The sequence below is a fragment of the Amblyomma americanum genome, chromosome 4, assembly GCF_052857255.1.
Source record: "Amblyomma americanum isolate KBUSLIRL-KWMA chromosome 4, ASM5285725v1, whole genome shotgun sequence".
Classification (NCBI taxonomy): Eukaryota; Metazoa; Arthropoda; class Arachnida; order Ixodida; family Ixodidae; genus Amblyomma; species Amblyomma americanum.
The window spans coordinates 182,478,206-182,504,972 of record NC_135500.1 but is presented as its reverse complement, the minus strand read 5'-3'; the positions used below and the strand labels follow the sequence as shown (position 1 = coordinate 182,504,972).

The 26,767-nt window shown below is 47.6% G+C and overlaps 1 protein-coding gene across 2 annotated transcripts in view; it reads right to left on the bottom strand.

Annotated features, from left to right (window-relative positions):
* LOC144128813 (inverted formin-2-like) overlaps positions 1-18,654 on the bottom strand; it is a 57,113-nt gene extending 38,459 nt beyond the window's left edge. The window contains exon 1 of one of the 2 annotated variants that reach the window (XM_077662545.1): positions 17,607-18,654. In XM_077662545.1, coding sequence (XP_077518671.1) covers positions 17,607-17,967 — 361 coding nt within the window. In that variant the 5' untranslated portion in view covers positions 17,968-18,654. The remainder of the gene's footprint in view (positions 1-17,606) is intronic. The other variant, XM_077662544.1, reaches the window with a different exon arrangement.
* Between the last annotated feature and the right edge of the window lie 8,113 nt (positions 18,655-26,767).

Here is a 26,767-nt window from a genome sequence, read left to right as displayed (position 1 = left end):
GTAGCTGCGCGACGGAACGCCCTCTCTGCAAAACCCCCTCACGCTATTGTGAGACTCGTTTTAGAAAAGGTAAATAAATGAAATGTTAATTGGAGCTCGTTTAAATGAAGCTTGCGGTTTACTCCAAATGACGGTTCCGTCAGTACCAAAGAGTATCGAAAAGGCTGTGATTAATTCGAACTCCGCATAATTAAAACAAGTTTGACTGATTGCTTCATTGACTCACTGATTCACTGACCAACCGGCCGATTGATTAAGACTAATTAACTGATCTATTGATTGATTGATTGATTGATTGATTGATTGATTGATTGATTTGGATGGCAGGCCTGGGTGTTCCGTAAGGCGAGAGAGAGAGAGAGAGCGCTTTAATGAAAAACAGATTTTAGCCAGCGTGAATATTCGCCGACATGCTACTCTGCGTAAGGGAGGAAATAGAGAGTAAATATGGAAGTAGGGTGGGAGAAAAAGTGCTGCCATTGAAGAGGGTTGTAACGCACTGCATGATGGCTTCTTTGGATGACACCGAAGTCAAGTTCTGTGCATGTATAGCGGGTGATCAAGTGCTCGGGCAATTTAGAGTTTCTATAAAACACCAATAGCGTCTAAGTAGGCAAATAAGAATATCATTGCACGTCGCTGCTCTCTGTAGCAGCCTAAGGTCCGTAAGGCATTTTGCTTGTTCCTACTTGCTTTACATACGCACTGTAAACCAGTATGAAAGCAATAATAAAAAAATTTCCTGTCCCCTTATCGAGAGCCGACTGAACAACGAACCATTCACTTCTCAAGCCAGCCGTTTCTTGCGGCGTGTTCGGTTTCGAACGGTGCGCAAGTGGTCGGTCTCAATCAATGCATCAATGCAGCAATTGACTTGCACAACCTTCTCAGTGAAAAAAAAACTTCCGGGTCTTACATTGTGTTGTGAGTAGTGTCGTTTCTCCGCGCGAAAATTAATCGTTGCGTCTTTTTTGCTGTTTTTTGCCGCGTGAAAGTTAGTTGCACGCATCTTCACGTGCCTTCCTAGGCAAACAAATGTGAATAATAATAATAATAATTGGTTTTGGGGGAAAGGAAATGGCGCAGTACCTGTCTCATATATCGTTGGAGACCTGAACCGCGCCGTAAGGGAATGGATAAAGGAGGGAGTGAAAGACGAAAGGAAGAAGAGGTGCCGTAGTGGAGGGCTCCGGAATAATTTCGACCACCTGGGGATTTTTAACGTGCACTGACATCGCACAGCACACAGGCGCCTTAGCGTTTTTCCTCCATAAAAACGCAGCCGCCGCGGTCGGGTTCGAACCCGGGTACTCCGGATCAGTAGTCGAGCGCCCTAACCACTGAGCCACCGCGGCGGGTGAACAAATGTGGGCGAGGTCTTTTTTGTACAAGTGCAAATGCGACAGGTGCGGGAAAACAAAAAAAAAACGTGTTCCTGTGCTATGCCTTGCCACATGTGACCTTGCACGTGAACCATGTTCCTTCAAAAACACGCTCAGAGTTCATTTGGTATACTCGTTGCGCTCCCTTGTGTCGGCCGCCGCGGTGACTCAGTAGTTGTGGTGCTCGGCTGCTGACCCCAAAGACGCTGACCCCAAATACCCCCCCCCCCCCCCCTTCTTGGAGGCTTCCCTTGGCACTCTGCAACTTTCTCACTGATTCTCCTCCCCTGCCTGTGGTGATTGAAAGTGACTGATTATATACTTATTTATAAGCACTCTCAGAATTACCCTAGTCCACCACCATGAATGATGCCTCAGTGTTATACCGAAATGTGCAACATTTTTTTTAGAGCTTCGGATCATGCAATCTGAAATGCCGTGCATTCACACTGACCTGTCGAATTGCCTTGGCTGTCAGTGAGGCTGGTGTCATTCCTCATCTTTACGTGTAGTCGGTAATTTTCACTTGTAATATTTGTATGTACGAAACTGCGCGTTAAAACTCTACACATATATGTCATGTTGCTGTGTCAAGTGCACCAGGGGGCATGAGCCGCATCGGGCTCACTACGCCTTTTGCTCTCCGCCTCAAGTATGTATTCATTTTTGGACTCAAGATGTCAGCTTTCTACGATATTCGTATGTGCCCCTGTTTTCCCTTGTCACAGGAGAAAAGCGAAGCCCCCTTCGAGCGAGCGTCACTCAGCATGCCAACGACAAACGCGAAGTCGTACGCGAGTATTTCTGCATTCACTGCTCACGGTCGGGTTCGAACCCGGGAACTCCGGATCAGTAGGGCGCTCGACTACTGATCCGGAGTTCCCAGTTTCGAACCCGACCGCGGCGGCTGCGTTTTTATGGAGGAAAAACGCTAAGGCGCCCGTGTGCTGTGCGATGTCAGTGCACGTTAAAGATCCCCAAGTGGTCGAAATTATTCCGAAGCCCTCCACTACGGCACCTCTTTCTTCCTTTCTTCTTTCACTCCCTCCTTTATCCTTTCCCTTACGGCGCGGTTCAGGTGTCCAACGATATATTTCCTTTTCCCAAAAACCAATCATTAATCATTCGTCACGAGCCCATAGCTCCACACTGGCACATTCCAGAGAACAAGTTTGAAAGCGAGGATACTGGCATCGTTATGCTTTACTGATAAAACGCGCTCGCTAGGCTAATGAGGAGCGCGCAAAACCTAACCTATTCTGCCATTACGATTATCCGAGTGCTGGATGTTATTAATGGTTGTATCGATTTGACGTCTTAATATCAATAACGAAACTTGCATATTTACATTTTATTATGTTTATAAAGTGGCGGTGGGTGCTTTTATTTTCGTAGGAAGGCATCCTAAAAACGCAAATAAAAAAAAAACGCTCTGTACTTTTGTGAGCGCTTTGAAAAATTTTGAGGGCGAGTGGCACTGCACCGCCAGAGCGACACGTGGCGAGGAAAAGTGCGTGCACTCGCTGAAAGTGATACATCTGCTTTGAGGCTGGGGTATCTCTTGGAGGCTGGGGTATCTCAAAGAACAGTCCTAGCACAAAGTATCTGTGTGCGCTGGTGTGCAAAACAGGAAACGCTTTACGGTCAGTCTTGTCGCGCATAGGGTGCGTAAATGCCCTTCCTTGTGTCGAGCAGTGCTTTCCCGGACGTCCAAGGAGCAGAGGGCAGCGACATCTCGCGTGCCTCCGTTCTTGCGAGAAACCAGGCGCCTGTCCGTGACTCACATATCCCAGAACTGACGGTCCTTTATTTACGCCCGCTGCGAAACTCGACAGACCTCCAACCATGAGAACCACAGACTTCGCAAACAGCTACACTACACGAATACGCCTATATGGTAGAGTAAAAGGAGTAAGCTGCCCTCTAAAATGCACTACCTATTACAAAAGGGAGTGCACTATATCACAGCTTACTCCCATTTTTCACTCTTTTGTATTTAGAGTGTAACGGTACCTTGGAATATTAATAGGGTGAAATTGCTGAGCTAGTCGGTGCATTATTATTAACAATAAACTGCAGCAGAGAAGAACAATAGGACAACGAAGGAACACACGGACCAGGGCGATGATGCACTGCACTGCGGTGCACTGCAGGAAATGGTAAAAATGCAAAAAACTAACACCTCCCGCGGTGGTTCAGTGGTTATGGCGCTCGGCTACTGAGCCGGAGTTTCCGGGTTCAAACCCCGCCGCGGCGGCCGCGTTTCGATGGAGGCGAAACGCAAAAGGCGCCCGTGTGCTGTGCGATGTCAGTGCACGGTCCCCAGGAGGTCGAAATTCTTTCGGAGTCCTCCACTACGGCACATCTTCCTTTATACTCTCGCTCCTTGCTTTATGCCGTTTCTTACGGCGCGGTTCAGGTGTCGACTGAGATGTGAGACAGATAGTGCGCCCAGCCGACCTTCATAATGTTCAGAAGCTGCAAAATAACCCAGACAGGCTGACTCTAGAGATTTTATAAGCCTGGGCCATCCAGGGTTCTCGTGACCAACGTGTCAGCACGCCACCTGTAGCCGTGTCGAAGAAGGAAGTCCTCGAAATTATTCCGGAGCCCTCCACTACGGCACCCCTTTCTTCCTTTCTTTTTTCACTCCCTCCTTTATCCCTTCCCTTACGGCGCGGTTCAGGTGTCCGCCGATATATGAGACAGATGCTGCGCCATTTCCTTTCCCCAAAAAACAATTATTATTATTTATTCAAGAAAATGCGGGAACCTACGGTATAAGTAAGCGGACGTTTCAAATAAGATTTCAGTTGTCAGTGCAGCATCGTCCTTGTCCATGTGTTCCCTCGTTTTCGTTGTTCTTCTATCCGGCAGCTTGTTATTAATAACCGTGGAATACTGTCTCCCATTACGGTATCTGGCCGTATAAGTTTAGAGCCCTTTTCAAATAAAAAAAAAGTTTCAAGTTCGTACGATTGCCGCGCCGACGCTGTATCAGTAAGGCAGCATTCAGCCAGTTTTACTATTTCCTCCGTCCCATTGTCATCACCTGACGCAGTGTTCCTGTTGCGAGCACGTGTTTCCTCGACACGTCAACACGGCGTAGTACGAGCAAACGCAATTCATATGTCACGTATAATAACTAACCTAACGCAGATGCTCGTTCGTGCATTCTGAGTAATGATACTTGACACTGCATGGTGCTAGATGATTCTAATGATGACGATGATGTCATCAATCATGTATTTCTACAAGGTACAAGCACTTGCAAACCTTTAGGCCCGTCCCTAAAACAACGACAAACAGCCTCGATGATGAAAGCATGCATATGGGTAAACGCGTAGGGAAAGCCGAGAATGAAAGGGCATGGTTCCTTGGCACTTGGGGACGCTGACAGCCGACCTTCGAAACGATGGCAAGACGGGCGAGTTGTGAATTAGCGCTGGTCCTGTTGTGTTCTTTCCTTGTCCTCTTCTTTTGCGCTATATTTCGCTTAAGACCTTCGAAAACTTTTTACCTTTATTTCGTTGCCCAAATGTGACGACTGTACACGAATTGACGTACTGCATAACTAGGTCACGAACTGCTAGTGGCACCTCTTTGATGTGAAACGTAACTACTGAAATGATAACAAACTAGAAGAAAGTGTAAGTAGTAAAAATGACAAAAAAAGCGAAGACAGACACGACCGCACGTCAGATGCACAAAGAGATTAAAAGAGTAACAAAAAAAAAAACTATGCCAGGGCAGTAACAGCACATATCGATGAGGAGACCGAGAAGTTTTATAGCATACATAAGAGTCGCGTATATCACAATGTGCCCCTCATTTCCTGCCTTGTATGCTCAAGTTCTACAGCATGGACTTTCACTAGGTTTCTTCGAAATAAGGATAGCGATAAACACCTTACGATACATAATTGGGCAGATATTTCCCAATTGCGTTTTTAAGGGGACACAGAGGACAGAACGAAATTGGCCTGTCCTCATTATAACGACAAAGACGCTGCTTCCAATAGGAACTGAGCTTCGGTTTGATTATGGTTTAACGTACCGAAGCGACTCGGGCTATGAGGGACGCCGTAGTGGAGTTCTCCGGATAATTTCGACCACCTGGGGTTCTTTAACGTGCACTGACATCGCACAGTACACGGGCCTTTAGCATTTCTGCTCTATCGAAATGCGACCGTCGCGGCCGGGATCCAACCCGCGTCTTTCGGGTCAGCAGCCGAGCGCCATAACCACTGTGCCACCGCGGCGGCACGAACTGAGTTTTTTTAAACCAGAAAAGGCTAAGAAATGAAGTAAAAGAGGTGTCATAACCTGCCGATGTCGCAAGTAAACTCCGTGCGCCGGCACTGTTTTTCGCCGATCCCAGAAGCTAGGCTACTGCGCCATTCACTTCAAAGTGGCGATCGCGGAGTCCTTTTCAGCGTAGGCGTCACGAGTTTGAATCAAGTGGCGGGAAAATTTTTACATGCAATTTTCTCGGACATAAATTCGCCTTCTGCTATCGTACAATGTTATCCAGAAAGAACCATGGAATATAGACTTCTACTAATAACAGAAATTGGATGGAGTTATGCTAAGTGTCCATGCAGGCATGCAAGAGAAATTGGGGGTAATGTCCGGCAAATTCAACAGCGAGATGAAAAAAAAAAAAGGTGCCGTCTGCATTGTGCACATCTTACACTTAAAATTAAAAAAAATATATATGATGTTGAGGAACTTTGTAACACATTGTAACACGTACGCCCTGAGCAGGCCTAATGAGCTGGCATGTCAATGCTGCGGTGCACCTTACTCTTATATTTTCCCTTATATCTTCAGGTGGTCAAAATTTCCGGAGCCCTTCACTACGGCGTCCCTCATAGCCTGAGTCGCTTTGGGACGTTAAATCCCCATAAACCATAAGCATTAAACTTTCTATTTCCTTTTATTCTCTCTGATACTCCACGCGGGAGTTATTTGATAGGCGAGAAGAATAATGTCATAAACAGGAACCTAATTAACAGAATATTATGCATCTAATTACGCAGAAGGAAATAACACCTCAAACGTAATCATCAGAAGAAGAAAAAACAATTACGTTTGTACAAAGAGCTCCGGCATCAAATAATAATTGCATCAAGCAATTCCATTCGGTGAGTTGTAACGACGGGGCAGGAGTAAGCTGTCGCGTGCCTTTCGCTTATTTAATAGATAACAAAAAAAATCGCGGCTGGGTATTTTCGCTTTCCTGCACTTTATATATGTGTGTGTAAACATATTTTTCCAACATATAGACTGGCATTTTTTGTAAAAGCCATCTCGATACTTTTTTCTTTTTTCTCCGGGACACTTATCGCACGTGTCCGGTACAAATACATGGCTTTCAGGGTCACCGCGTGCGCGATACATGCCTGCCGTGGAGCACGCACACGCACAGGCGGAGTCCAGCTGCCTTGCCGGAGAAAAGAGGAAGAAAAGATATGCGGACTGCGTGGGCATTCTCATGTTACGTGATAAGCCTTTTGTGGGCAGTGCACTGGAGACACTCAACTCTCCAAGTGCAGACAAAGTTTATCTATTGTGGTTAACCTTATCAGCTCCGTTCGTTCCTGACGAGGGCATCGTGCCACTGCGCACGGTTTGCACTGACGCTAAATGCAGTTCCCGTTGTTCTGAAAGGCGCGCTGCAAAGTCTAACTTCATTCAAACGATAGCAGAGAGGGTGTAGCACTTCGGTTAACTCTGATTTATTCTGTATAAATCTACTGAGCCCTTATTTATCGAGTTTTACATTTTTCGAAATGTTGTCTCGAAATATGGGGCTATTTCTCGAGTGACATTTGGGTGCATGTCGAGGTTTCTCTTTTTAGACGTTTCTCTCTCTCTCTCTCTCTATATATATATATATATATATATATATATATATATATATATATATATATATATATATATATATATATATATATATATATATATATATAAATTTGATTTTATCGGGATAGTTTTGCAATGCAGAAGACTACCTATATGAACACTGTCTTTTTTACAGGACATTAACGCATTGTTAAGGAAAGCTTTAATAGCTTGCAAGGTCGGACGGAAAGGAAAGAACACGCAGAAGCCACAGAGGCGCTGCTCTTAATCTGAAAAGCACGAAATTTGTACCGAACGAAGGATTGCCTTTCGTTACTTCAACGCGTTCCGCCTTTTTTCGTTGTTCCCTTTCCGTATGCAAGCTAGGCTAGAGAGCAATGAAATGTTTACCGGCTCACATGTTTTCTTTTGTTTTTAATAACTGTTCTCCGCTGTCATTCCCTTCTGCATTGGTAGTAATTCCGTGCCCATTATAAACCTGCCAGGCGTCTGCATGTGCTCTAGATACTGAATGTTTCTTTCAGCGCCTTAGGTGCTATATTGCAATGCACAGCAGGTTCAAGGGACGCCGCTTTGCGTAGGGTCTAACTCGCGACCATTTTCAAGCCATTACAGTTCGACTTAATGAAAACGTGGAGCCTTGTCTTTAGCGAAAATGGCTAGCAGTAGTGTTAAAGCACGGTGACAAGGGGTGGACCAGCCACAGCAGTGGAGTGGTTTTTTAAACGTGTCCAGGATTGCTGTTTCTTCCAATTCGATGCCTCAGTTCAGCTGCTTGCAGAGACAAAACATATTTTGGAAACGCAGTTGTCCCGTAGAATTTACGTTTAGCTTGATTCTTATAAACTTCTTTGAGGTGCAGAAATCCGGTAAAATCGAGTTGCACCCGAAAACGAAGTACCCTCCCGTTGCTCGATGGTTAGGCAGCTATTTGGCTTAGGAACCGTCCTGGCCATTGCTGTCCTAGTTCTTTCAGCGTACTTCCCCCAGTTAAGTGGAAATCAATGAGCTATTAACCGGCAGCAGTCAGGAAGCAAAATCTCTGCAGAGCTTTGCGTTTCTGAAGGCATTCATTTAGATGGACGTTGTCACATAGCAAAATTTAGTACCATACGAAGAGCGCCATGCCGATTCGGATGAGGATAGTTGCGTGCAAAAGCAGGATCGAGCCTCTAGTGATCGATCTACACTGCAGCCTTTGTTCGGGCCTCACAAATATCCAGACCCTTTACCACCCTCTACGTTTACATTTTCATCCTCATTGCCTTCTTTCACTTTCTGTTTCCCTGTGTTTTTTTTGTGTTTTTTTTTCTTCTTCCCTCCTCTTTTCTTGGGCACCATCACACTCTATTAAACCATACATATTTCACGAATAAAACAGCCTACGCGGGGACTTTTTCACCCCTCTGTGCTCGCTGCGCCCTTAGGACACCGTTTTTAGTTACTGTGCCCACCATTTTATTTTTCCATTTGGTTTTTTTCTACCATATTAAATTTTTGGCCGAATGGGTCCTGTTCATTTTTCTTTGATTGGTTTAAGCCTGGTGATGCTTTGCAGGTACAGGCTACTTCTCATTCCACTTTATTTTTGACGTTCCTTTCTTCCATTTAACCGGGAATGAGACTTCGATTGGGGCGGAATGTTGACCCCGGCCGTACCTCCTCGGAATATATGGCAGCGGGGCATGTGTACATCCAGGCATGACCCTGGCCTTTCTGGGTCACCCTATAACTCAGAGAACACGCGGACTTTATTACAGCTGAACCTCGTTATAACGAAGTTGAAGGGGCCGGTGATTTCCTCGTTATGTCCGTAGCTTCGTTATAACCCGTGTTGACCAAGCCTTCAAGCGGAATCGTTCTTCCTTCGGTATATCCATTATTTCTTTATAAACAGTTTCGTTATAACGGGGTTCGACTGTATACTGTTGTAGAAACTCAGCGTTGTGTCTGGTCTTTATAGGCCGCGTCTTGTGCGACCTATAAAATATCTTTACCCGCACTGCATCTGCACTTGCTCATGGGTCATTTTCTCATTGGTCGGCACATGAACACAGAGACGTTACACTGTCATTCGTTGCAGTATGGCCACAAGACGGCAGGGTGGTGACGTCATTGAGCTTTACGTTGCAACATGTGACTACAACCTCGACGACGAGGACGTATGTACATTCTGGGAAACCGCTGTCATGCAGGGATTACTGTCATATCGGTGAAAATCGCAGTTTAAAGACCTTGGAGCGTCGTCCTTTTTTTTTTTTGCTACACAGCTTCGTAACCAAGAAAAAAAAAAAGAACGGCTCCCGCTGTACTGACTGTATGCTGTGTTGGATACACCTGAAAGGATAACTCTGTATCAGCTATACAGTTCACAGAATGTCTACACCTGTTTTCGGAGCGGAAATGTGTATAGCTTGAGAATAAAACTAACATTTTCTAAAATATCTGATTTTATTTTACAAGAAACCGAAGCTTTAATTTGCAATCGGACTCTCTTCTGTCACTATAGGTCTAACATTTTTTTTTTTTTGGTGGAACAAAATTTGATTCAACTTGGTGCCTCACCACAACATCGCTGCTTTTGTAGGGAATCTGAATATGTAAAGCTGACGCGCAAACAGACGAGCCAGTTGGTTGCTTTGACCATGGTGAGAAATGGTCAGCGAGTTAAAAACCACCAAGCATGCGTGTTGCCTATAGCTCATTTTCAGTCCACGTCTATTGGCGCTGTCATGACTCATCGTGAAAAACTGGAGCTCGGCGCGAGATAAACCGTTCCCTATTCAGCGGCTGATAGTGCTCCGCGCCATCCAACACATATTTTTTTAATTAAAAGTAGCACCAGGAAATGCATGTTCAGGTTGTTCAGTCGTGAACTGCTGCGTTCGAAAGTTAATCCAGGTGCTGTTGCGTTTTTCACATATCATCTTATAGGGGCCCTTTGTTCGAAGAATTTCCAAGAAACGTGGTATACCCGGTGCATATTTTAGCGAGTGAATGGCGGGCTTGTTTTTCTGATGTTGCGGTGCTTGAAAAGTTGTGATATGTCGTGGCAAGAAAAAAAAACTACACAGAACGCTAGCTGCATTTTCGTGTCCAGTAATTTAGGTCGTAAAACTGACAACGAGCATCGGCTTAAGATGTCACATCTGCCTTTTTAATTAAGCGCATATTTCCAAACAGCGAATACACATCACTGCGCTTACCGTCATCACGTATCAAGCCTATTCATTAGAGGACAGCGATCTTATTACCCTCAATCGCAAAAACGTCCATGCATAACAAGGCAAAAACTGTGCGCGTGGTTTAAGTAAAAAAAATGTAAATTGTGGGGTTTAACGTACCATCATCGGCTATGAGGGTCGCCGCATATAGTGGAGAGCTCAGGATTAATTTAGATCACCTGGAGTTATTTAATGTGCGGCGACATCGCGCAGCACACGGGCGTTTTTGCATTTCGCCTCCATCGAAATGGGACCGCAGCAGCCGGGACCGAGCCCGCGACCTTGAAATCATCAGCCGAAAACCAAAGCTACTGAGCCACCGCGGCGGGTTTTGCGTGGTGCAAGTAGCCGTTGTGAACAGATTTTGCAGAAATCGGGTATGCTGATGATTATGCGAATTGATTCGCTCATAAAACAAAACAAAAATAAAAAGAAAGTACGCGCCGCCGCGTTGTGCGCGATTCTGCCTGTTTCCCGCGCCGCAGCTGCGCCGAGTTGAAAGGCCAGCGCAGCCGGCGAAGTGCCAGAGTGCGACGGATACAGTTTCCAAGCACCTGTTGGCGCTTTTCCCGTTTTATTGACGCCTTATCCCGACTGCCACCGGCACGCGCAATTCAAAGGAGTGCACGCTTCAGTCTTCGCCGCCGTGCGACACGGCATCGTATGCGTCAAGAGAGGGCCGCGGGTCCCGCCTATAGATCGCCCCCGACCTCCTGCCAAGGTTCGCAGATCAACCAGCCCGCTTCTCCGGTTTCGTGTTTGCGGCGGAGAGAAGACGGAAGTTTGAAATGTCGCCTAGAGCGAATCTTTCGGAGAGTCCTTACTGCAGAAACTAATTAAGAGTAATTGCTCACCAGCATCCACCGGAGCGCATTCACATAGGGGTAAAAAGCTTTCTCGGAACCTGCGCTGTTGAAGAAAAAGTCGTACTGGCGAGGGGCTAGAACCCGGTGCCACCGCAGGTCCGGGACAACCGCCCTGCGAACTAGACTCACTGGAGAGCAGATATAACAAATGGCAGGGCGTGGCCGAATAGGCCAGCCGGTCCTGGTTAGCTTAGTTAGCAGGGCGGCTGCCTCGAAGAGGCGGTGGTCCTGAATTCGAGTCGCCGGACCAGCGGGATGAATTCAACTGCGAGAATTCCGTGAAAGCTTTTCTTTCGTTTTGCGGCGCTGTTATAGGAGGATGCGAGCGAGTAATTGTTCCGTTAATTGAAATATTGATACCTTAGCGGAAATAAGATTGTCTTGCGTGAGGCCTGTAATACGGCGAACAAGTTACAGACAGGTAAAAAGAGTGGATTCCAAGAGAGGAGAAAGCCGGAGCCAGCGAGTCGGGTGGGTGCACCGCTGAGGTCGCGGATAAAATGGCTGGGACAATGTGCCCCAACTGACACAGGACAGTTGGAAAGTCAATTGGAGATTGAACGCAAGCAGGCTTGAGGATGATGGTATTGATTAATAGAAATGTGCATTCTAGCTTTAAGGATTTTCCCCTAATACGCCGGCCTAAGTGCGATGTCCACGGCGCAACGAAAACGCTTGCCTGCAATCGGCACTCGAGATACTGTTAAAGCCGGAAGAAAGAAATAGTGTTAGTTTGCAGCAACGGAAGTGCTGCTTAGTGGCAACTACGTGGCTGAAACATGTTTCGCCTTTTTTATTTCAGCTCCGGAAGAAACCTCGCATGTAAAGCGGAACCTCGCATGTAAAGCGGAACCTGCGGATAAGTGCATGATTCCGCGGCAGAAATCCGAGCTGCAATCTAAACCACTCCAGCCTTGCCGAAGCGGAAAATCAGCGTCGGGGTGATAACCACAGGGGCGTTCAGTTTCGCTGGTGGACTGCAATCCCGATCGAAAGGGGCGTGCAATTGCATCGCAAGACCACGTTGGGGGAGAAACCTCTGGCTCCGAATTGCACCGATTATTGTCTGATGACACCCACTTCAGTGTTTTTTCTCACGTTTTGATATTCTTTAACAATAGTTTCCTTTGTTTTGCTAGTAGCACAGGCGCAACAGAAGCTCGTCACCGTCGGAGCGCAGCACAGCGGCAATGTTTATTTCATTCATTCGCACTATTTCGTCGAGCATAAATGTGCGGGCGTGCAGCAGCACTGCCGGTGGTATACGGGAATCCCGGTGGAAACTTGCAACATCTGTGCAGGTGCCAAATATTCCGTATGGGCAAAGTGAGCAGTTCACCGCAAGCACTCTGTTAATGCAGACGTTAAGAGGCGGTCTAAACGATGGGCCTTTATGAAACACAGCCTTCCTCCACTAAAAACTGAACAGAAGAAAGCACTCCGTGGCATTCGGGGGGATATATATATATATATATATATATATATATATATATATATATATATATATATATATATATATATATATATATATATATATATATATATATATATATATATATATATATATATATATATATATATATATATATATATATATATATATATATATATATATATATATATATATATATATATATATATATACACATATATACATACATTGTAACGACGAAGATGTGTCAACGCGGTAGGGGCAGTGCTATCGCTGAGCGCGCGCTGCTGGCTGGCTGTAGTACAACCGCCGACGGCCAGGAGAACAGCGTTCAGTGCCTGGTTCTCTCAGGGCTATTAAACCCCTTTTCAATATATAGAAAGCACGTTACCGTCTGCGGTTCATCACTACGCAGTTCATCTAGTCGCTATTCTGCTATAATAATAATAATAATAATAATAATAATAATAATAATAATAATAATAATAATAATTGGTTTTGGGGGAAAGGAAATGGCGCAGTATCTGCTAGAAAGGAGAAATCGATAATCCTTTCAAACTCACTCTCTCATCTTTATAGTGTGTAACATACATGTGCGGCAATGGGAGTCTCAAGAAGGGCTTGCTGAAGTCGTCTGCTTATATGGGCGGTTCATGTGAGTATAAGATTGAAGCATCAAAGGAAATCACTATATATGTACAGTCTTGGTCAAAAATTTTCAAAAAGCGAAAGGTCAAAAAGCGAAGGCCGAATGATGGAGTTATCACGGCACCATTAAAGACCAAAGGGCCTTGAAATTCTAGGAGGTTTCGTCTCGCGGTAGAGAAGCTTGCTGCTTGACGGGTACTTTGTATGCTCTGCTACACGGAGCATTCAAAGGACATTCATTCCACTAAAAGTGAACGCTGTGGCCCGAATACTTTTGACGGGGGGGTGCAGGTATTGCACATTGGTGCGTTGTGTACATGCCTTCCAACAGGGCACGCATCATACATACCGGGCCACACTGTGCGCTGCAAGAAACGATGACTTATATGCATTGGGAAAGAGGCTGAACCCAGCTCGTGTGCAGTGTAGAGGAAATAAATATACAGAGAAAAGGTACAGAGCTGTGCAGATGTCGTTAGCATCGTTTCGTTATCTCGCTGCTGGTTTCAAAAGCTGCGCAGGTTAGTTACTGACGGTGACTGCTCCGCGAGCGATTACGGCCGCCGGCTCATTTCCTCCCCTTCAGTGCGCCCACTCTCCCAAGCACTCAGGCGCACCCAGCGAATGCCAGTTAATTACTCCGCGCTGTAGAGGGCAAAGCCAGTTGGGCTGGCCTCTTGCAGCAAACGCGTTCCAACTCATATAAGCACAGGTGTGCCAACTAGCGCGCACTGAATGCTCTGTACACGCATAGGTGCGTCTTTGAGGGCACACTGTCTACATGCTGGCCTGAGTAAGACCGCGCAACAAGTGACCAACAGTAGAAGTCGTTTAACGATTGGACATTCTCGTTGCCATTTACGGCCCAAAGACTGGACTTTTGGTGTGCGAACTCAATATTTTACTGACGCCTGTGAACTGTGTGCCATGCAGAAAGAAAAGCTGTTCCTATCTACACTCTAAACAGAAATGAGTGAAAAGAGGGTAAACTGTTCCTTGTATTATAAAAGAGGGTGCCCCAGAGGACAACTTACTCCTTTCTACTCCCATATAGGCGTATTCGAGTTTAGAGTGTAAAGAAATTTAAATCCCACGGGGCATTTGAATTCTGTCGGCGTGTGGACTTGATTGTACGCGCGTGAGCGTTTTTCCTCGTTTATCTGAGTATCTGATAAGATTTCACCCGACTTGTGTTCATTCTGCAAGCGCACGTAACATGTGCAGCGAAAGGCTGATTATATACCCGCCGAGCGCACAACAGATGAGCAGCTCGTAAGCGGGGCATGACTGACAAACAAGACACGTCTATTGTGTAGGAGTCAGTGAAAGTCTTCAAATGAATGCCTCGTTCCGTGAATTCAAAATTCGCTGGCGCCTGGACAATGTTCAGCCTGGTTTGCGATAACACGCACGCATGCGCACACCGATCGTAGCCAATTAATGGATGTAAGATGATGAAGACGACGGCATCGAAAGTGCAGCAGAAGAGGCGAGAACGCGTGAAGTTGAAGACGACGACATCCAGATGACAGCGTGAAATACCAGCTGTGATCGCATTTATTCCAAATGCTGCGCATTTGACAACAGCCCGCTTTCAACGTTTCCTACAGCTGCACTGCTTGAGTCATGAGCCTCTCCTTGCTATACAGCGGATTTTCAGCACATGTCATTCCCTTGGAGTGTCCGCTTATGCGGGTCAAGGCAGTGCGAGGTGTCCACCGACCCTTTTGCGGTGCAGAATAACATGATTAAATATTTATTTGCGCCTATCGGGGTTCTCTCTATCGAACCTTTGTGAATCATGCGGCGAAATTGAATCACTTTGTGCTCTCCTGTCGGCGGTTTGCTTCTCTGCGAACAGCTTATTTGAAGAATTTTGCCCTCACTCGAGTAGAGGTTCCTCTTTATATTCTGCTTCGCCTCTCATTTGAGAGAGGAGGAGAGGAGAGGAATTTTAATGGATCAGGAGAGGCCTCTCATTTGGGGCAAGCGCTAAGGAATATGTCTTAAAAGTAGTGTGCGATTATTTTCATGATTACAATAATGTGTCAGAGAGGTTCCTTTGTTAGTGTTATTTTTCAAAATTATTTCCTTTAACACAAAATTTCACCATTGACTGCCTACCTTAATTACGTCAATGTGCCACAACTGTTTGGATGTGCAACGCGCCCTGGCCAATCCCACATTGTGGGTATGTGCCACTCCACCTGAAGCTAACAACCACCACTTGTTTAACACACGCGATGTGTGCCTGTAGCAATGGCCTAGTGGTGCCAAGCACGGGCCAGCGGAACGGATCTGTTCCGGCCGGCGCGGGACTCGAATCCCGCTTTAGGCTGTGAGGTCTAATTTCTTCGGTGTGACATCACGGCGTCAACGCCAGACGGTCCGACGAGCTCCTTCTGCTATCGCATAATGTCTACATAGTTTACTGGGACATCATTCATGACAATCAATGGTGTCTCGAAAGTCCGGAAAGACACTTGTTCTTGTTGAACCACCATGTAGGGAGACATGAAATTCTCGCTGGCACTCGAATAAGAAGGTGCAACCGCCGCATTTTCCATGTCGCGGGAATTCGAAATCTCCAGTGGTCGGCCTGGCATGATGGACGCGAAAGGCTGCAAAACTTGAACATCCATCGGCAGCGCAACAAAGAAAGCAAAAATGAAATAGTTTTCGCGTCTCGGAGTTATACATTGAGGACAGTTGAGGCGCCTCGCTATGGAAAGCTCGGGATTACTGTGCCCAGTCACGGTTCCTTAACCTGCGCCGATATGCCAGATAACTTGGCTCGCCCGGGCCCGATATTGAACTCGCAGCTTTGTGCTCATCAGGGGAGCGCCACAGCCCCTCACGGCAACGTTCTGCATCGCTTCCCCGGCCCAAAGATGCAGTTGGTGAAGTCGATGGGCTGAACTTTATTAATGTTTCTTTGTATTTTTTTATCTCTGTCATCAGCAACCGCGGCTCGCCTACAAGAAGCTGTATCGCCGAAACGGCCTAGCCGGCGCGCGAATAATCGGGAATAAAATAGTACAAATCTCCCCAAAAGTTGACCTTAGGTATTCTTACTGCGCGCCAATATCTTGAAAGCATTTTCTACGCAGTCGTATATTAGATACCGCTTTGATTCTGAAGCGTTCGAACTCTCTCCTGTCTCCCCAAACCTGACGCCGTCGCAGAAAAAGCCCTGGCGGGATCGGAGACGAAAGGCGTCGGAAGCGTGTTTGCGTTAAGCGCTCAGGGAAAAGGCGCTCTGTGAATGTTTTCTTAAGCAGCAGGGTAGTGAGCAAATGTCTGCGGTCTCCAAACGAGTGCAGCGGGCCCGGAGCTCTGCACAGGCCGCCGCCGCGGCACGGACCCACTCAACGAGGGATCACGAGCGCCGGGCCGTCACGCGACCGCGCTCCCTGTTTTGACGTCCGTCACGAGCCGGCTGAGGCGCGTGTTCGGATGCCGCATTGTGGAGCTGAGTGCCGGACCGCGGTTTCTGCGCATTGCGCATGGACTCGCCACCTGCGGCAGCTGCGCCCGGGACGGTGAGAGCGGGCGAGAGGCGGCTGCAGCTGTGCGCTGCCGTAAATCGCCCGCAGCCGCGGAAGAAAACGCACCCGCCGCCGGGCTGTCACTGAGCCGAGGGGCACGCGTTCAGCTGATGCGCGGCCTCGTCTGGCGCCGTGGTCGCGCAGACATGGCCTTGCTCACTGCTGTGCTCTGCAAAGCGCCTGTCACTGCTGCAGGAGACCTCGTTTAACGCGGCTGCGCACCCGAAGAGCGTGGTACTGGCGGCCCGTTGCAGTGGACACTGAAAGCGGCACTGCCCGTGCACGTGCGATGCGGCCGTGGCATGTTGAAATGCGTGCCCGATTTTATCTGCCCACACAACTCTTGCAGCCGCTGCTGCTGCAGGGCGGCTAACAATGCAAAGCGGACCGGTGCTGGAAAAAAGCAGGTGACTGGGTCGGCCTATCGCTTCTATGCCGTATCATATGCCGGAGGCAACGGGTACTTTGAGAACGTGTAGCAGTCGTTCCCGATTTTCTCTTCTAGTTGACTCCTTCGCAGGTTTGCACACAGCGCGCTGGAATTCGAACCGCCGAGCAAGTTTCGCTTCCGCTGACAGCAGCCGCGCGTTACGCCAAGAGCCGCATCGCGCAACTGGTGGGGCTGCTGTCAGAGCTCACCTTCGGCCAGCTTGCGCGTGTAGCGCGGCTGGCTCACGATGTGGTCCAGTCCCGTGCGCGCATTCATCAGCGCGCGCAGACACTCGACGCAGTGCAGCTGAAGCACGGCGTCCTGGAACGAAGCCTGTCCGCTGTACGCGTCCAGGGCGCCGAACAGGGCGTCCAGGCCGTCCAGCTCCAGGAACCTCGTCATCCACGCCGCCGTGGCATGGCTCAGCTCTCGCTTGATGATGGTGAGCCGCGTCAGGTCCGGGTTGCCCACCAGCAGCTTGACGCACTCGTCGGGCTGCCATCGCCGGTCGGCGTCGCCGGCCGAACCGACCCGCGAGCGCGAGGCGAGGCTCCGCCATCGCAGGGACATGGCACCCGTCCTCGGGCGCGCGCGCTTCGCGTCGGCCGCCACGCGCGATTAAAGCGCGGCTGTGGGCGGTGCACGCGCAATCCGCGCCGCGGCGCGCGCGCGCAGGGGACGCTGTTCCCGCTGCAATAACTCAGTAGTGAGAGGGCGGGCCGCCTGCGATAAGAAGGCGCACTTCTGCCGCGCAGGTGCCTCCTCTAGCGGCGGCGGCTGTCGGGTCAGTTCGTTTGTGGGCCGGGCGCCTTTTGTCACGCCGCGTTAGTGCTCCGAGTCGGGGTTCGCGTCGAGGAAAGTGCCTTTGGTGACAGGTCATCCGGCGTCGAGTGGCCGCCCCTTGCCGCCGGCGTGAAGTCACCTCGGGTGCCGTTGCGTCGTCGTAGCACGCCGGCGGCGAGATGCACCGGAGACGAGACGCAAACACGTGCACTGCGCACACTACGTTTACCTCCGAAGAAAATACCTGTCTCGACTGGAGGCCCGCTGCACTTGCTCGCAGAAATGTATATATTTTTTTCTCCAAGCCGGTGCGGGGAACCGGTTTTGCAAGGCTGCCCGCCGGTGGCGACAGAAGACGAGCCCGTTGCTTTCGAAGCCGAGCTGCAAGCGTCTCTGCCATGGGAGACTGAGGGGGCTGGCTCGCAAACGCGTGCGACGGAAGACAAGTCAGGCGAACACGCTCTCGAGAAAAACGCACGCCAGAGTCGGGTGACTCAACCGGCGAGACTCTGTGGCATTAATTATCCCCGCGTGGAAGAGAGCACATCTGTATATTATCCCTCATTCACGCTGTCATCGCGGGAGTCGAGGCGACACGTCTCTCCTTTGAGCTTCGAAAACAATATTAGTGGGTCAGTTATTCCTGTATTCGCTTTTATTACTCATTATTTTGCCGAGTGCGCGTTGTCACTCTTTCTTCCTCTTTCGGAATGAAAATATATTTCTCGAAGCGCGTGGCATTATAACGTGCAACTTCCGTACCCACGGCGACTCTGGAGAGCCGTCACTTCAGGAGGGTTTTCCAGTAAAGTAGGGCTTTTTTCGGGGGGACACAGAGGCGCAACATGTGAGAAAAACTGGAAGCAGAAATACCAGCATTTCGCGCATTTGCGACGGACCTCGAAGCACCCTCCTGAGGCTGAAACAAATAGCCGTCATGATTAGTGTTACTTATCGCGATAAAATACCCGGCCATGATTAGTGTTAGTACAGCGATCGTTATTACAATAAACTGTTAGCATCACTTCTGCAACTGGAGAAATTGGCATTTTTTATTTTTTGGTATACTGCGGTCTTTTTACAAGGCCTTGACAGGGTGGGCACACAGAATACATTTGGACAAATGCGGGAAACAACACAATTTCAAGATATTAAAAAAAAGAAATTAGTAAAACTCATCAACAGGTATGCAAAATTACAAATGCAAAACAAAGATTTAATAGTATGCAGCAGTATAATGAAATAAAAGGTCGGTTTCAAGCATTTTTAGTGAAATTTCTGTTACTGCGCCATTGGTAAGATTACGTCAATATGTAATCGTTCTGGGGAAATACGAATACCTATATGAATAAATTCGTGCGTTTTATGCTGTTGCTGTAAAATCGCGCCGTTTTCTTGTGTTATATCCGGAGGAATACGATATAACGTTGGATATGTTCATATTATATTGACCTTTGATTAATTGAAAAAATAATTTATACGTCAGATGCGGTTTCTGTGAGAGATTGGGGCCAAACCACTTTGATTAAGGAGATGAGTGATAGATGTACCAACATAAGTGTTATAAATAAACCTTACTATTTTATTTTGTACTCCCTATTATTAGCACTGTTAGTCTTAATGAAGGGATCCCAGATTATGGCGGCATATTCTAGCATCGGGCGAACAATGGTGGTGTATGTGAGAAAACCTACACTGGTGGGGGCGAGCTTCTAAGCACGTTGTAAGAAAAATAGTTTGCGGAGGGCATTAGCTGTGAAGTTATCAGCGTGTTCTTTCCACGATATTATTGCAGATCCGATGCCCTAGATATCTGTAGGTATTTAGTTCAGCAAGAAAATTATTGTTAGCAGTATAATTAAATAGGAGAGGCTTCTTTTTTCTTAGTTACACGCATGAACACTTTTTGGTCGTAATTAAGACACATCTTCCATTGGTTATACCTTTGTAAAATTCTTGTTTGACCTTACTTGATCCTCAGTCGCAGCAATCTTTTCACATAACACACAATCAGCGTGCAATCTCATAGAACACGGATATACTGGATACTGACGTTAATAAAAAAAGGAAGCGGCCCAAGAACGGACCCCTGAGGGACGTCAGAGTCAACAAATACTGGAAAAAGAGAATTATTTAAGGCCAAAAACTGGCGGTGGTTTTTAAATGAGCTGCAATCGAAGTGCGTAGTTCATTTTTTAATGCATTACCTAGTTTGTGAAGAAGTTTATTATGTGAAACTGTGTCAAATGCTTTCTTTAAATCCATAAATATAGTGTCAGTCTGTTTACCTTCGTTTATTGCCTGTGCACAATCATGTATGATTTGAGCTAGCTGTTCCCAACAATGCGTTCTGAAATTTTTCATGCTGTTGAGGTAAATGGTATCGGACGGTAATCTTGAATAGATGTTGTGTTTCCAGTTTAATGAATTGGCTTAATTCTGGCCGTTCTCCAGTCATCCGATTATGAGCCTTCATTTAATGACCTCTCAAACAAGATGAATAAGTATTTAGATCAGCCCTCAGCATAACGCTTTCAGGAATGCATTGGGAATGCCATCTGGCCCAGAAGTTTTCTTACATCAACCTTCAACAATAGAGTTGAATACCTGCCTTGGAAATCTCAGTATCAGGAATTGAAGGTAAATTCGTGGATTAGTTAGGAAGAGAGTCGTCGTCGTGTATAAATATAAATTTGAAATAATTATTAAAAGCCGTGCACACCAAAGCATCATCAACTCATACTTTCCATATACCATAAATGTGTCATTTGATCGTGATGTTGGAGTTATTTGCCCCCAGAAGGCAAACGAGACGAGTCACGACCTTGCATGAGTCTGGCACACCTGAAGGAAAGGAATGTAGCAGGGAGACCACGCGGATATTGGTATTAACATTAACCGCGTAAGCGTAGGGAGATGCTGTGACAACAACTGATACTTCGATAAGTGACACAAGTTCAAATATTTAATCCGTAAAAGAACGGATGATTTTAATCGGAATGTCAGCTGTGAACACGGCTCGAGAAAATTCTACGACGTCCCGTTTGCTTGGTGTGGCCTCGTCCATACGAAAGAGGACCTTTATATGCGATTATCTGCTGCCAGGTTGAACATGTCGTGTATCAATTGTCCGCCTCTCCGAGCACGTGCGCTTCTCCTGTTCTCGACTGCGGCGCTGACACATCGCTCAGCCTTTGTTCGGGGCAGGGCATACACCTCATCGTTGCGAACCGTTGACGCAATCTACTCCCAGCGGTCTGCGATGCGCCCTCCTTTTCAGTTTCGAGATGTCTGGCTTGTCGCGTGATCTTCTGCATAAGCACCTCGCTCACAGCTGCTAGCAGTGATGCTGCATACCCGGCACCTTTCAGTATTTTCTGTTTGTTTGCTGGAACTTTCTGTCGCCTTTCGACTGCTCGATTTTCGTATACAGCAGAAAGGAGTACTGCGATAGTGAGACCACGCGTTATGCCGCCTTAGAAGTGGTCACTGGGAAGAGGCGTTCTCCCGGCTTGGTCTCACAATGACAGCACGTTTGCTGCCTCTTCTGCGCATGCGCTTCTGAGCGCCTGAGTGCGCGACCGGATCCCCATTTGTCTCGTCGACGCTTCGTGCATGCTACTAAGGGTAGCGCATAATGCGACTTCGAGTTGTCTTCTTGACGTTGCTGCGTGGCTTAGAGGGTGAACAACAGAGCCTTAAGCATTCTGCTTGTATACTATACACACCCGGGAGGGAGGACGGTCGATAGATAACGGACAAAGAGAGCGTTTGAGAAGAGGGAATCAAGTGGGCACACCATGTGTGCAGAAAAGAGAGAATATGAATTGCGCCACGATAGATATATGAGTGCATTGATTCCTCTACATTAACTGCCACTTCCACGCGCCACATAGCCTGGGTAGGCGTGGCCGTATACGCATGCCTCCATCGAACTCGGATAGCACTACTGATGCTTGTTCAAAACTGGAGAACCCTTGACCACGATGTGCTTAGAATGGGCTGTTCGTGAGGACCTTAAACGTGTAGGGTTCATGGTTTAGGGGGTTTAATTAAAACGTCCCAAAGCGACTCAAGCTTTAAAGTGTGTATGTAGTCGTCGTACGCCGTAACTTAGGACAGTGAAAACTGAGCTAGGGCTATGCCAGGTTTACTAGCCCTAGCCTAGATAATGTACTGTGCATGGACCATGGAGTAACGTTGTCTGAACGTTGTGTGCGTTGAAGCCCATTTTGAGATTCCTCTGGAACGGGACAAAGACCCTATACGAACAATCCAATGTGTGTATGAGCGTTTGCGTGACTTCTGTGTGAGTGTGTGTCACTACGTGTTCGGGTCATAATCGGCTGGGCACTGGATTATCGTGTCAGGTGTGTATAATAAGGCTAACATCCCCCGTTATCACTCAGTCCAAGCTATGCAGTTTTCACAGAAACTCGTAGTTGTAGAAAAATTCGTCCTCGTCCAGGGATCGAAGACTGAACCACCACCAGTGCGAAGCAGTCGCTCTACTAACTAAGCTAATCAAAATGGCCTGCAGATGGTAAGGCGGGAGCGAATGTATCCGTATATCTTCGCTTTGGCGGGTGTTAATGATTGACTGCTCCCGTAATTATCCCAACTTATTATTATAGAGTGTCTCCTCCTTTTTCTCTACTTACATGCTGCTGTCAGTTTGCGCGTCGAGTCTATAGTATTCAGGAGATGTTTACGAAGCTAAACTGATATCCTCAACTTGAAGACAAGGAAACAAGCAGCAAAACTTGCGAAAGCACATTATGATCGGCAGAGGTCAGTGCTCTAAAAGTGCACTCGTCTGTAAAAGCAAGAGACTGTCTCCGGATCGTGATTGAATTAGTTTTTGTCTTGCTAGCTTATTTAAGCATCAAGTGACAAAAATAATATGCGGCAGCTTTGTCAGCTGAACCAGTATTCAAGTTCAAAAACTGGAGGATGATCTCTTACTGTTGCTCTCTGGTGTGTGCTAATTTTCATTACTTCGCTATATGGAAGGTGCTATGATGATTGCGGCGGCGGTGGCGGTTGCGGTGGCCGTCGTCATCGTCGTGGTGGTGAAAAATTCGTTTTCGTGTCGAACGCGTGAAACGCACTGCATGTTCACAGCGAGAGTAATTTCAAGTAACGGAATCACACTGTGACCGCTGCTCGGGTGGCGGAACCCACTGAGGGGTGCAATTTGTCCGGGCAAAAGGAGCGGATCAACAAGGTTGGCTATATGCCCGGGGGCCTCAGACAATTGAAGCGAGAGCGCAGAAACTATAGTGCAACTTGTAAAGGTGCACGATTCCTTTGACGGATGTGGTTCTCTGTTTTACCAGAAGTTGTCGCTACAACAAGACACTGTATTTGAAATGGACGATATCAATATTGTAGAGCTCAGTTACTGCCCAATATTGTGCCACTTTTTCGCGCAAGAATTTAGCAACGTGAGCATGCACACTTAGCTGCCGTCTCGCCCAACTTGGAATAACACTCACGTGCAACGCCAGCCGCAGGAGACGCGCATATCTACGCGGAATGCTTCCATTAACCAAAATGCAGTGCTTCCGAACAAACAGTTGCAGCAGTGTCTTCAAAGGAAGGAATGCAGCGCCATGTCCCGACGGGGTCGTGCCTGGCGAATTATCAATGCGAACTAGAGGAGGTGGCGGCATTTGCAGGATACCTTTTGGTTTATTAGTGGCGTTTAAATATACTACTCTCCATGGCATTAAAATTAGTAGCTTGTGAATCGACACATCGGACTATACGCTATATTGTAGACTTCCGATATGCCTCGAGCTACCGTACAAAGCGTAACTATCAAGTCCGCTAAGTAAGTGCTAATCGATGCCAGTCTGTGCACACAATTAAAGATTCATAACCTCTTAGCGATAGATATTCACGGGTATGCCGAGTGAATCAGAACCCGGTTAAAGGACTGCGTGCGGGCAAAACCCCATCAGTGTGGGCTTCGCCAGACTGGTACTGACGGGTAGTAAACATCTTCACTCGCGCAAGGTCCGGCTGTCCGCTGTTGTACCACGCCTCCGCACCACGTGCTGGGCTGTGTGCGAGATGGAGCCGTATTCATGGGAGTGACTCCTTCCGCCCGACTCGCCCCAACGGATAATCTGCTGCGTGTTGGGCGGTAGGCGTTGTCCTTGGGTGGCGGCAGCGCTGGTTCTCTCTGTGTGGGATGACGGCCCGCAGCTATTGCATTTTGGTCACATGACGGGCCGGCGATGTGCAGTTCTGCGAGTGTTCAGTGAGGAGAGAAAAGGTTTGGTTCGTGAGCTTTTAAAAGTGAAGCAGGGTGTCATTATTAGCCGAAGTGGAAAAAACTGCAGGTTCCAGGCAGAAAAACAAAGCCACACACTCCCTTAGCGAGAAATTATTGACGAACTGTTTTAATAAACGTAAAAAAAAAATGCATGGTGCATATGAAACCGAACCCCCCCCCCCCCCCCCCTTTGCATTCTTTAAGAGTTGGCCGTAAGTCTGCCCCTACTCACGGACTTGCTTTGGCACTTTCAGTCAATCAATCAACCAACCAATCAATCAATCAATCAATAAATTTATTATATTGTGTGCTCAGAAGACAAGGAACTCAAAGTGAACGCGGTGACTGAAATCCTGTAACGTAATTTTAGATAATGAGACGTATTACTCTGTGGCATTTAGCCATCACCAATGGACGCTATCATGAGTGTCAGCCTCAGCAACCGGTTGCAGCACTCTTCCGCTCATCTCATAGACGGGGTTCATGTACCATGTAAATACCGGTTAGACGCACCGTTCACCTCCCCGCGGCGATTGCCCATTGGCTAGAGGCAGGAGTCTCCAACTCACCTTGCCACGCGAGACGCATTTGCACACTTTTGCGTTCCACGAGCCAGTAGCCGAAAGGGAAGGTGAGGTCCAAAACAAAAAAAAAGAGAAAAAGTAAGCAAATGTAGTGAAGAGGCTGTGCGGGCTTCATGCTATAGGCGTGCAGGTGTGAGGGGGCGCGGCGAGCGCAGACGACGACGACATGTGATTTCACCGAACGACGACTATACTACTGTCGCTGCGAACAGGACGTGGAGAAAAGGGCCACTCGCGAACAAAATTCTTTCATTTTTCAATTCTTTTTCGTTTTTTTCTCTCGTTTTCAAATTTTCGAGGCTCTTCTCACGAAAAGCTATGAACGGTCGGCGAAAACTTTTTATTTGTGGCTATCGGGCACCAAAGACAGAAGAAATGAGAACAAATGACGTTTTTTCGGAAAAGAGGCTTCTATAGTTTGCGGCAGTGGTGCAGTGTACCCCGCCGCCGACCCAGATATCTCTCACTGTCGCAAGCCCGTCACGTGACACTCTTGCTTCCTGCGAGTAATATAACCCATCTCCCAACGCTCGTGTTTGATTCAAGGTCAAATCTGGCCCCTGTACAAATACCATCAGCCGCGCCTGCCTCTTCTCGTGGCTGCGGCTTCTTTGCCGAGCTGACGCCACCACGGATATCGTTTTCATGCATGTATAATATATACGCATGCATGCTCAGTTCACCGTACTCGACGACATCATGACGCCCACACGTTGAGCCAGAGGCACAGAAAAAAAAGGAAGTAATCATAGAAGAACGCTGTTCGCGACCCACGTGAAGTATCCGGGATCATGCACCAATAGAATATTTGTATAGTGACTAGACTGTCGTACGGACTGAGCTGACGCCGACTGTAAGACGCCGCTTCAGGCCGAGACGTACAGCAGGCTATCACATGTATTACTAGCTGAAGAAAAGTTGGCATGGAAGACAATGTGCGTGATGGACAAACGGATGTTTGCAGTACTGTCAAGCCCTTGACAAATGTACGGCGGACATTCATGCATATATGTGCTAGACCGTTACCTTTTAGCACGTACCGATCTGCGAGCAGCCTGCAACTGGCTGAGAACAAGCGTTTGTGTAAATGACCGGCTGTACACATACACGCCCAGAGCACGGCAGACCACGTGTATTTCACAAACTACAGATGACAGTGAACCTTGCATCCGTGGTCTGACCGAAACTGCCTGCATCCGCGCCTCAAACTGCCTCTTGGTCCGGCGTCTCCCGCCCAGTTTTTTTTTTTTGTTAGCTTAGTCGTGCAGCGAGTTTAGGGTATTATTGTGTTTAATAATAATAATAATAATAATAATAATTGGCTTTTTGGGGAAAGGACATGACACAGTATCTGTCTCATATCGGCGGGCACCCGAACCGCGCCGTAAGAGAAGGGATAAAGGAGGGAGTGAAAGAAGAAAGGAAGAAAGAGGTGCCGTAGTGGAGGGCTCCGGAATAATTTCGACCACCTGGGGACCTTTAACGTGCACTGACATCGCACAGCACACGGGCGCCTTAGCGATTTGCCTCCATAAAAACGCAGCCGCTGCGGTCGGGTTCGAACTCGGGAACTCCGGATCAGCAGCCGAGCGCCCTAACCACTGAGCCACCGCGGCGGGTTCTAGTAACGAACAAAGCGCAAAAAAAGAACACAAGCAAGCGACACCGGACAATTCGCTACTTTGGTTAACAAGCTTCCAAAAAATATTTCCGCCCGTGT